The 12397-nt window shown below is 30.9% G+C and overlaps 1 protein-coding gene across 27 annotated transcripts in view; it reads left to right on the top strand.

The window, feature by feature from the left end:
- Positions 1-9545, top strand: part of LOC127707754 (protein FAM13B-like) — a 77434-nt gene extending 67889 nt beyond the window's left edge. For all 27 annotated transcript variants that reach the window (XM_052212503.1, XM_052212500.1, XM_052212486.1 and 24 more), the window contains 4 exons: positions 595-827; positions 1261-1362; positions 3533-3587; positions 4334-9545. In XM_052212503.1, the coding sequence (XP_052068463.1) occupies positions 595-827; positions 1261-1362; positions 3533-3587; positions 4334-4402 (459 nt within the window). In that variant the 3' untranslated portion in view covers positions 4403-9545. The remainder of the gene's footprint in view (positions 1-594; positions 828-1260; positions 1363-3532; positions 3588-4333) is intronic.
- Positions 9546-12397: the final 2852 nt, after the last annotated feature.

Genomic DNA, 12397 nt, shown 5'->3' with positions numbered 1-12397 from the left:
ATTTTACGGAAATATCCGTCACCGGGACTGCGCAAGTGTATGTTTACAGCGGATCTATCAGTCACTGCGTATACACGCTTGATTATGCAAGCAGATTTATCAGTCACTGCGGACAGAACGATGATAAAAACCGCGTATATATCCGTCAGTGGTAGATAAAGAGTTAAAAAGAGAAAACCAACAGCCTGATTTATGCTAATAACAATACCGGTATATGAAAACAAATTTGGAAGACAACAATCAACAACTACTGAATTACAAACTCCTGACAGCACATATAGATATAACAGAAATCTTTTGTCAAGAAAGCCTATAATGATACCAAATTTCTTTTTCATAAAAAAATAAGAAGATGTGGTATGATTGGCAATGAGACAACTTTATCAGAGACCAAATGACACAGAAGTTAACAACTATAGGTCACAGTTCAGCCTTCAACAATGAGCTAAGCCCATAACGTATAGTCAGCTATAAAGGGCCCCGAATGACAAATGTATAACAATTCAAAGGAGAAAACTAACAGCCTGATTTATTTACAAAACAATGAACGAAAAGTCCAGAAATCCTTTTATTATGCCATGTTTTCTATTTCAGTCTAGAAATCCAATTATTTTGCCTCGTGTAGACATGGAGGAAGACGAACAAAATGATGACATTTTGGGTACAATGGAATTTGCTGTGACAAGAGACTTTTCTGTGTTACGTGATAATGGAAGGACTAATGTTTTAGATCACAAAAATGGACATTCTCCAAAAGTGAAACGAAAATTGAATATTGATGAAGAATCGGAGGAAACAACAGAGGCTAATCTTCATGAAATGAATTTGTAAGCATAAATAGTATTTACCCTGATATGATAACATTTAGAAAAATCCTTATTTCTCATTATGGAAATTTGTGTATACTGTATTATATGCCTAGAAATTATAGTGGTGAAATCTATCCACACTTGGTATCTGCAACTGTGATTTTAATTTTTATGAAACTTTCACAGAATCTTCTGTACATAACAACATTTTGAACCTCCTTGAATTTTGACGAATGCTTCTTTTATAAATAATCTGATTATGAACCTCCCATTTTGTTTTTTTAACCTAAATATTTTTTATGCTTTCTCATAGCAAAACATGGACATTACCATCTATACAAATAAAGGACCAGTGATATGAATTTGTGAGTTTTTTTGAAATCAAAATTAAGTAAAGTAATACTTATAAATTGTAATCAAGTAATTACATTTATGATTCATATTTTTGAAGGTCACAACTGCAAGATGAACTATTACACTCAAGATCAGAAAAGAAGAGATTAAGAAGACTTCTTAGAAATTTTGAGGAAGATTTTATATTGAGGACGGGGCGGTATGTCATACTAAACATTTCATTCAATTTTACTTGATCTAGTTCTTCTTCAAATATTGAATAAAAACTGCTATATATGATAAAAGATTGAATGAAAAAATGCCTGTATTATATGAGTAAAGCCTCTTAACAGAAACTAGCACTGGGTTTGTATAACTGCTGGTGGATTGTTTGTCCATGATGGCATCATCTACCTAGCAGTCAATGTTGCAGCAGTGGACATTACTTACTATGTATATTTACATAAATCTGAAGGGGTTTATTTGGTAGATTTTGCTAATTCTAAAGTTGCAACAAATTAAGGGGAAGTTGACATTCTTTTTTTTTCTTTAGCTTACATAGCTCCTCATTTATTTAACCCTCTGTGTATCATCATTCCATACGAAATTAAATCAAGAATGTCCATCACACAAAGTTTACTTTTACACTAATGTAATTTCATGATTCAAGTTTTATGAATATAAGATGTGGTATGATTGCTCTCCACCAGAGACCAAATGACATAGTAGTTAACAACTATAGGTCACTGTATGGCCTTCAACAATGAGCAAAATCCATACCTCATAGTAAGTTTTAAACGGCCCCGAAAATGACAAATGTATAACTGAGGGCCTGATTTATGTATGAAACAATGTCAGAACGAAAAACAAATATGATATACAGCAAAAAACGACAACCACTGAATTACAGGCTCCTGACTTGGGACAGACACATATAGAATGTGGTGGGGTTAAACTAGTTTGCTGGTGTTAACCCTCCCCTAACCTAGGACAGTGTTGTAACAGTACAACATACGAACAAACTATAAAAATCAGTGGAAAAGGCTTAACTCATCAGATCGATTCAAAGCAGAAAAACATCTAACAAAAACACAGACTGGATGAGACATGGTATTTTTGTCGAGCTCGACATAGGGATAGTGATCCGGCTGCGGCGGCGTTAGCTAACTTCTTAAAAGCTTTATATTTTCCATGGTGGAAGACCTGGATGCTTCATACTTTTGTATAAAGATGCCTTATGTTATGATGTTTCCGTCTGTCATATGTCCATTGTCCTTGACCTCATTTTCATGGTTCAGTGACTACTTAAAAGAAAAGTTAAGATTTTTTGTAATGTTAATTTCTCTCTTATTATGAGTAATAGGATAACTCTATTTAATATGTGTGTACCTTGCAAGGTCCTCATGCCCATCAGACAGTTTTCATCTGACCTCGACCTCATTTGATGGATCAGTGAACAAGGTTAAGTTTTTGTGGTCAAGTCCATATATCAGATACTATAAGCAATAGGTCTTCTATATTTGGTGTATGGAATGATTGTAAGGTGTACAGGTGCACTCTTGTTACATCCCCACAACAAAAAAGACCCTTAGTACAGATCTGAGAGTACTTGCAGCTAGTTCAAAGCCAATAACAACTAATAAAAAAAAAATCATGCATTTAAAACTAAAATGTCAATCAGTGCACATCCAACATCCAATGGATTTAGTGTAAAGAAGTCATTAACAGTCAGCAAAAAACATAACCTTGTTCAGGGCCAATTGAATATACAGGTATCGACAGATTGTAGAGTCAACCTTGCTCAATGCCAATTGAATATACAGGTATCGACAGATTGTAGAGCCATGAATGTGCATATGTATATAACAATAATATTTAGTTTGATTTTAATTTACTGATAACAAAATCAATATTTATACCAATAAAAACTATATTCAAAGATCTAACTACAGTGTTGAATTGGTAACCTTATAGAATAAGTTTGTTTAAAGGATCGATAAGTTTTTGAGGATCAAATCTAAATTTCCAGACTGGGTGAACAATATCTCTGTAAAAATTAGGATGAACTATCCCGTTTGAAATAAGTTTTCTACAGGTACAGCCAAACATCCAAACCATGTCTTTGATAAATGTTTTTAGTAATTTGTGGTAACGAAATTCATGACGATAATTTACCAGTAATACATAGATTACATCCATTGAAATCTAAAATGTCACTACAGACACGGGCATAGCGAACGAGTTGTGATATATAAACACTGTAAGATGGAGCCAAAGGAACATCACCGTACAAAAAAAACTGTATATCAAAAACTGTAAAAAGATTATTTTTTTCACTAGTTTAATTTTATGAATTCATTTCTATTGGACTGGTTTTCTTTTCATTTCAGAAAAGTACAGAGAGATGATAGAGAACCTCTACAGTCAGAATATCATGAGTATAAAGTTAGTTTTCATCTATAACAGTACATCTTTTAATTGAGAAACCATTACACTTGGAAATACCTGATTAAGTACATAAATTAGTGTAAAAGATTTAGGGTATTTTTGTTTTGTCCAGTCTGTCTAGCCTGTCAGTCGTGTGTATATATATATAGCACTCCTAGATTCCATCATAATCAATGTCGGCAACATTTAAATTCAGTCTGTAGATAAAGGTTTTTTTAAAGATATCAATAAATCAGACATTCAAGAAATTTACGAAACTAGGACAGAAGCTATTTCAGTATCAACAGCCACAATCTGCAGTCAAGGTTTTTTTTACATATAAATAACCTTATCAAACCTTCATTGAATTTTAAGAAACTTGGACTGAAGCTGCTACATATTTAAGAGAAAGCATCTGAAGTCCATATTTTTAGAATTGGTAATCCTTACCCATTTAAAATTTTCCTTAAAAATGAAATATAGGAAAAATTACAAATGATAAACATCCCAATATAACACTAATTACAGTGAACACAGGCAAGACATAGGGTTCCATGACATAGGGTTCCATTACAATGGGTTCCATGACATTGGTATTCATGGAACCTTTTACAAATTTTTAAGTAACTTGTTTTCTTTTCTGTAAAATTACAAGTAATCAATTGATTTCTGAGGTTAAATTTAAAACATTCCTTTTTTAACTTTTCATCATTCACTTGATAAAGAATAAAAATAAATACATGATAATCAATTCTTTTTTTCAGCAAATCAAAGCCAAATTAAAACTGCTGGATGCACTCATATCAAAATACCAACCCTCATCAGATTTATAGCATTACCTTTAACGCTAGTTGTAGTAGGATTAATGGCATTAATGTTCCAGTTACACGTGACACAAGTCTGTTATGTACAATTCAACACAAAGGATACAAATGTTATATTGGAAACTTTGATGATGAGATTCTCATTTGACCAAAGTCATTTGTAAAAGTGTTCTCATCTTGTTTACTCAGTGTTAGAAGTATTAGTATCGATCATTGTTGGAAACATTTGTAAATGCTAGTGACACATTATTATCAGATCTGTCAGAATAGTGCACATTTTGATATGATATCAGAGATACAGAAAGACATTATATATATATATCAACATTGCTTTGAAAAATAGCCAAGGAAGTTTTATTTTGACGAGATGTTTGTATGAGTCGGCAAATTGTTTACACTTAGCTGTGATATTGTAATTTAAGGAAAATAGTGTTTAAAGAAAGAAATTTGTAGGCATCGTAATCTATTCAGGCAATATCTAATCTTTGGATCCATATATATATATATATATATGTTAACATTTTTATTTACATGTAAAATGGTATATTTTTATCATTAGATTTGTAGCATCATTAAGGAAGAGGAGAAAATAGATTCTTGTATTTTTATGCCAAAAATATTTTTGAAATGTGGCTATTTTTATCAAGTTTTGTTTTATCTTAACTTTGCAATAGGTCTGTTTATCTGCAGTGAATGTTTACTATAACGTTTTCCTGAGTCCACTTCAAACATGAACAAAAAAATCTGAGAAAAATGTTTCAGTAAATTATGTAGCCTGTGTTTGATGAAATATAATCAATAATGTTGGGGAATTTATATGAAGTTGAAAGATACAGGGAATCTTTTGGTAAGGTTGTTAATGTGTTTAAATGTAATTTGAAAAATGTAATGGTGCTTTATGTCAGATGAATATGTATCACACACCCACTATATATCATAGCCAGTACATCAACAAGATTTTATTTTATAAAAGGTGACGTGTAAGGAAATAAGACCTTAGTGATGTATTTTTAATTGATTCCATTTGGCCAAAAGAATTAGTAAACAAGGGAAACTTATTTAATGAGAATATCTTTGTCTGCTTTAACAATCAGGCACTGTAATAATTTCATTATTATCCTTACAGAAGCAATATTTCTTCACTATTGAACGTTTTTTTAAATATTATTTATGAAATTTAAAGATGTCTGCTGCTCTGTTTCAAAATAACAACCTTTTTAACGGGTGCTATAAATAATTAGAATATAAATAACGGAATTCAAAAATCAGAAAAAAATTATAGGTCCGTATTCTTGTTTTTGAGATATAAACCAATGAAAATTTGGCGGGAAATGATTCTCTCTAGATTTTTCATACATTTAGCATTGATACCTTTTTTCTTTCAAAAACTATGAAAAAAATAACAAAGATTTTATATGATTTTCAAAAATGACTTTTTAAAACTATATAACTATATGTAATAAAACTATGAAAAGGAAAGTGAGGATTAGCGGGCACATGTTTTTATTGCACTATATGGATAAAACCAGTGGATTCCAAATATCTGACAAAAAGTTAAAAACAAGAGCAATGAACATCTTTAAGGCAATGGTAATATGGGGTCCCCCTTTTTAAGAAAAATAATTGTATTTTTCAAGTGCATGATAATGTTGTATATGATGATCATTAAGGGATGCTGATTGTTTAAGATTGGTTATTTTGGAGACAAATGTGATTGGGCACAAATAAAAGTTATTGTGTGATATGAATTTGTTACATGAAGGCTGTGATTGTTTTGTTGTAGGCAGCTAAGAACTGTGTATAACCCGTATTTAATCAATTGTCAACTGCATATAAAAGAAAGATTTTAGTTTGTAGTTTACAGAGTATATAAGCTTTAATATTCATGTGTTATAGCCAAACAAAGATGCAGTTTGTGCCAAAAACCACTAGCCCTAGGACTATGAATAGTATGCATTTGCTTGAGCTAATGGAAAATTTTTAAAAAATTTATAAGAAATATAAAAGTGATTTCTTGAAAAGAGCTTTCTGGCTAGTACATATTAAGGTTTTTGGGCACAGGCTGAAAATGGTGTGATTGGGTACTTAAATGAAAGCACTTCTTACATTGCACAACTAAAGGGAACAAATATTAGTGAAAACAATATAATGCTTTTGATTGTCTCTGTAACTTGTAAGGTTGTTTTTGTTTCTTTTGATGTTATTTTCTTTTGTAAATGAATTTAAACATGCAAGATGGGATTTCAGATTGAGAGAGAGTTATCTGAATATGATGTGTTGATTTTTAAACTGCTAGTCAAATATATGTACCAAGAAAAAGGATATCCTTTTAAACAACTGACAGATTAACTATTTATTTAATAAATATAGTGACTTAACCTAAGGTCATTTGCTAAAATGCATATATATAGTTACAATTGAATTGAATTCCATTTGAAAATTATTTCATATTGGGCCATTACTTGTACACAGGTAATAAAAAATACTAGCAAAACATCATAATGCAAACTTGACATCGAAAATGTAAGAAGGAGTGCCATTTTAATTGTCTTTAGTGTCTTGTGCCATGTACCACACAACAAGGAAATCTTATGATATTTTTACAGCAGTAGAGTGTCACATATTGATTTTTAAACTTTGGTGGGTATTATTTAGTGATGGTATAAGAAAACCATGAATTTAAAAATAAATTCTAGCAAATAGAGTGTGATAAATTCTGTATATCAGTCGTTTTGAAGTCAAATACTGCTGTGAAAATGTTCATTGATTTCTGTTATAAGGGATCAAGTAATGTTAGGAATAGAGGAACAAAGAATGAATGCAGGTATATATTAGTTGTCATTTTCATTTAAGAATCATGTATGTAGACCATTTCCATTAAAGCTCATACATTTCATTCCAAAGCTGATGAGGTGAATAATTTAAGAATAGGTTTTTTGTCTCTCACTAGCATAATTACCTGCTACAAAGATGAAGTTTATATTTCAGTATTTTATTTCACATCCGTCCATATTCTTGCTATGTTTTTCATTTCCGTAATGTGTGTTCAATATATTTTGAAAGCAATTCATTTTTTAATATTTGAAATACTTTTCATCTCATAAATGTAAAACATTTTGAAAAGATTATTCATTTCATTATTTTCTTTTCATTATGTTTGAGAAGTCCATGCTTTTTTTTTTTTCTATACCTGAATTTTCAATTTTCATAAATCAGAAAATCATCCAGATGGTTGAGGAAAAAAGCAGGGTATTTAAATCAGGGATTAGTAGACAAACATAATCCATGGGTAGGCCAGTCTGCAAGGAAATTTTTATGCCCCACCTAGGGGCATTATGTTTTTCGGTCTGTGCGTCCGTTCGTCTGTCCGTTCATCAGTCCGTCTGTCCTGCTTCAGGTTAAAGTTTTTGGTCAAGGTAGTTTTTGATGAAGTTGAAGTCCAATCAACTTGAAATTTAGTATACATGTTCCCTATGATATGATCTTTCTAATTTTAATGCCAAATTAGAGTTTTGACCCCAATTTCACGGTTCACTGAACATAGAAAATGATAGTGCGAGTGGGGCATCTGTGTACTATGGACACATTCTTGTTTATACATGTGTTAAACAAATTTTACAATAAGCTTAGCATATTAGATTGAGATATGAAATTGCTTCACCAAGACCTATTCTATTGTAAAATGAAATACAAAGCACAAGTTTCCATAAATTTTTCAGCTACATGTAAAAAGTAATCTGCTTTCACTTTGCAATGGACAATTCCCAAACTTGTGAGGTCATTGTTTGTGGTGGTCATTGTTGGGTATTTTACCATGGCTTTATTCGTTTGATGTTACAGCATGCCATTTTATAATATGAAATATGTTCATGCCTTGCAATTAACAGTGCTTGGCAGACCCATCTTAAACAGGAAAACATTTCAGTTTATCCAATAACTTTGTGATATCAATATTCTTTTTTCAGTTCAAATAGCATTGCATCAAAAAAAATATGTTCAAAGATTCAGCTGTTTAAAATGTCTCTTATTATCCTGGATTAAATGTAAAGTAGATGAAGGAAGGAGTAGCTGGTATGTTGACAATTGCCCTGGATTAAATGTTTAGTAGATAAAGGAGTAGTTGGTATGTTCACAAGTTAACTGCTTATTAGCCATGGAGTTTTTGTAAACTTATTTTGATTGTACATGTAATTGATAATTTGATTGGAAGAAGAAAAGGGAACATTAAATTATAGTGGACTAGAATAAAGGGTAATGTTTTCATTAAATGAGAGAAGAAGGGTAATAGTACCTTAGTTCTAGAAAGGTTATTCATTTTATTATTTGATTTTAAAGGCTAAATCCATTTAAGTTATTACACTAGTTCATTTTCATTCAGAGTTTGCTGGTATGTAGTCAGCAGGTGTCATGAACTATTTTTATTATTGTTGATATCAAATATATATGATACATATTTGTATATATTTAGTTTTTTGTTTTATTTATTTATAAAATTAGGGCATATGAGCAACGTATGTTAAAGCATATATTTTGTATTAAATTTTTATCATAAAACTGTTGTTGAATGCAGTTTTCCAAGTTAATTTAAGATTTTTATTTTGACATTAAATAGCACAATTTTGTTTTTTCACAAGGATTATACTCTCTATAACAAGGACAACCAGAGATTATTGTCTATAATATAAAACAATATTCTTTTGTAATTTTATTCTGAAGACCGGTCAGATTGAATAAACTTTTACAGCAAACATCTTTTCTAATCATTTGCAAAATACATTTCCTTTGAAGCCTGTGTGAAATTTTTTTATAAGTCAGATGAGTCATACAGGCTTCTGGTATCCTTTGTTTGATTCACATTGTGGATTCATGGACTTATAAAATCTTAAATGGCTTAACATATAGTTTTTGTATTTGTAATCAACAACATTTTGTACCAGTAAACAGTATATTATCATTCCTATTTGTCTTCAGAATAGGCAAACTGTACCACATGAAAAGACAGTATTTCTAGTTTGTATATTTGTTACAGTGCTAGTTTGTAATGATAGCTTTACTTGTTTTAAATGTTATTTTGTTCTTCATTTTGAAAAAAAAAAATATTTTCATAAAGTTTTATGCAAAATATGCTGTAATAATAAATTGTTGCTAAAAATGTTACAATTGTTATTTGCCATAGTACAAACATAATGTGGGTTCATTATTTAATTACCCCAAGTGTTGACTGGATTATAGAAATATGATAATCTCTGAACTCTGCCTTCCTGCAGTAAAATATTTGCTTAAGGTGGGCATCCTTTTAGCTGTGCAGGATTATAAATACACAGCCACATCCTGTGGAAATAGGGATGTTAAATCTGATATCTCACAAATGGTGAATGCCGCACTCTTTGGATGTTAAAGATCTCAAACATCTCTCTGATGGGTCCATGCATTGCAAAATTTCTGCCCCTATCCAACAAATCCACATTTTCTTTGTAAATCAGTCATAAATTTCCCTCTTTTCATCCCAGTTGACTTACCTATTGTTTTAATTGTAAATTTATTCTCGTCCTAAATATGCATGAAATATATGCCACTGTATGTTAAGCAAGCAATAATCAATCTATCAGTATTTAACACCACTATGAGAAGTTAGTTAAAGAGGAAATTTCTAAAACAAAAAATCAGTCTTGTACTCAGTTCTATGTGAAGAATTAATCTTAATTTTTATACGACCGCAAAAAAATTTTTGCGATCTTATATTGGTATGATGTTGGCGTCGTCGTCGTTGTCGTCGTCCGAAGACACACTGGTTTTCGCACTCTAACTTTAGTTTAAGTGAATGGATCTCTATGAAATTTTAACATAAGGTTCAATACCACAAAAGGAAGGTTGGGATTGATTTTGGGGGTTATGGTACCAACAGTTAAGGAATTAGGGGCCAAAAATAAGCATTTTTGTAACTTCCAGACATAACTTGTGTGTTAGTGTATGGATCTCTCTGACATTGTACCACAAGGTTCCATATCACAAAGGGAATGCTGGGATTGATTTTGGGGGTAATTGCCTCAAAATTTTAGGAATTAGGGGCCATAAAAGGGGCAAAAAACAAGCATTTTTATATGGACAAATACTTTAGTACAAAACATAATTTAAAGCAGTGTAAGGGAGATAAATCAAATACATCATTTGAATTACCTCCCTTACACTGCTTTTAAACTATGTATAAAGTAATGGTTAATGAACAATTAAGACAATTTAAAACAGTGTAAGGGAGGTAATCCACATACAACCCTTTGATTACTTCCCTTACACTGCTTTTAAATTATGTTTAAAGAAATGCATATTTATAAAGGAAGACCAGTAAAAATATCTGCAAATGTTGCATCTTTTTTTTTTTTACAAAAAAATCCATATGAAAGATTTGACACCATACTTTAAATTCTTTTTTAAAATAAATTAAGTTAGCACTATGGTAAATTTAAATGGGTAATTATGGTTGCAAATTCCATTGGAAATTTGAATTTAGATTATGACCATATCTTGAGGGAAAGAATTGAGGGGGGGGGATAAAAAGAAATTGTGGGGGGTCAATTTTTTCTCATTTCAGATTTCAGAAATTAAAAAGAATTATTCTTCAAATATTATTTTTTTTTCAAATTTCAAATATTGAAAAATTTCAAGAAGTAATCTTTAATTGCACAGTATGGCACATTAGATTTGTAAAATCTTTGACCACATTTATTTATTTGTTATGCCAAATCTGACCCTGTATTTAGATTTTTAATTTTGGGTCCAGTTTTCAAATTGGTCTACATTAAGGTCCAAAGGGTCCAAAACTAAACTTAGTTTGATTTTAACAAAAATTGAATTCTTGGGGTTCTTTGATATGCTGAATCTAAACATGTGTTTAGATTTTTGATTATGGGTCCAGTTTTCAAGTTGGTCCAAGTTGGAGTCCAAAATTAAACTTTGTTTGATTTCAACAAAAATTGAATATATGGGGTTCTTTGATATGCTGAATCTAACCATGTATTTAGATTTTTTATTTGTGGGCCCCGCTATCAAATTGGTTCATATTGAGGTCAAAAGGGTCCAAAATTAAACTTTGTTTTATTTCATCAAAAATTGAATTATTGGGGTTCTTTGATATGCCAAATCTAACCGTGTATTTAGATTTTTAACTTTGGGTCTCGTTTTTTAAATTGGTCTACATTAAGGTCCAAAGGGTCCAAAATTAAACTAAGTTTGATTTTAACAAAAATTGAATATATGGGGTTCTTTGATATGCTGAATCTAACCATGTATTTTGATTTTTGGGCCCCGTTATCAAATTGGTCTACATTGAGGTCCAAAGGGTCCAAAATTTAACTTAGTTTGATTTTAACAAAAATTGAATATATGGGGTTCTTTGATATGCTGAATCTAACCATGTATTTAGATTTTTTATTTGTGGGCCCCACTATCAAATTGGTTCATATTGAGGTCCAAAGGGTCCAAAATTAAACTTTGTTTTATTTCAGCAAAAATTGAATTATTGGGGTTCTTTGATATGCCAAATCTAACCGTGTATTTCTATTTTTAGTTTTGGGTCCCGTTTTTTAAATTGGTCTACATTAAGGTCCAAAGGGTCCAAAATTAAACTTAGTTTGATTTTAACAAAAATTGAATTCTTGGGGTTCTTTGATATGCTGAATCTAAACATGTGTTTTGATTTTTGATTATGGGTCCAGTTTTCAAGTTGGTCCAAGTTGGGGTCCAAAATTAAACTTTGTTTGATTTCAACAAAAATTGAATATATGGGGTTCTTTGATATGCTGAATCTAACCATGTATTTTGATTTTTGGGCCCCGTTATCAAATTGGTCCACATTGAGCTCAAAAGGGTCCAAAATTAAACTTTGTTTGATTTCATCAAAAATTGAATTCTTTGGATTCTTTGATATGCTGACTCTAACCATGTATTTAGATTTTGGATATTGGACCATAATAGGTAAATTAAAAAAATTTAAGTTCTTAGACCACA

Source organism: Mytilus californianus, unplaced genomic scaffold (assembly GCF_021869535.1).
Source record: "Mytilus californianus isolate M0D057914Y unplaced genomic scaffold, xbMytCali1.0.p SCAF_7, whole genome shotgun sequence".
Taxonomy (NCBI): domain Eukaryota; kingdom Metazoa; phylum Mollusca; class Bivalvia; order Mytilida; family Mytilidae; genus Mytilus; species Mytilus californianus.
The sequence above is the reverse complement of the archived record's forward strand: the minus strand, read 5'-3'. Positions and strand labels throughout refer to the sequence as shown.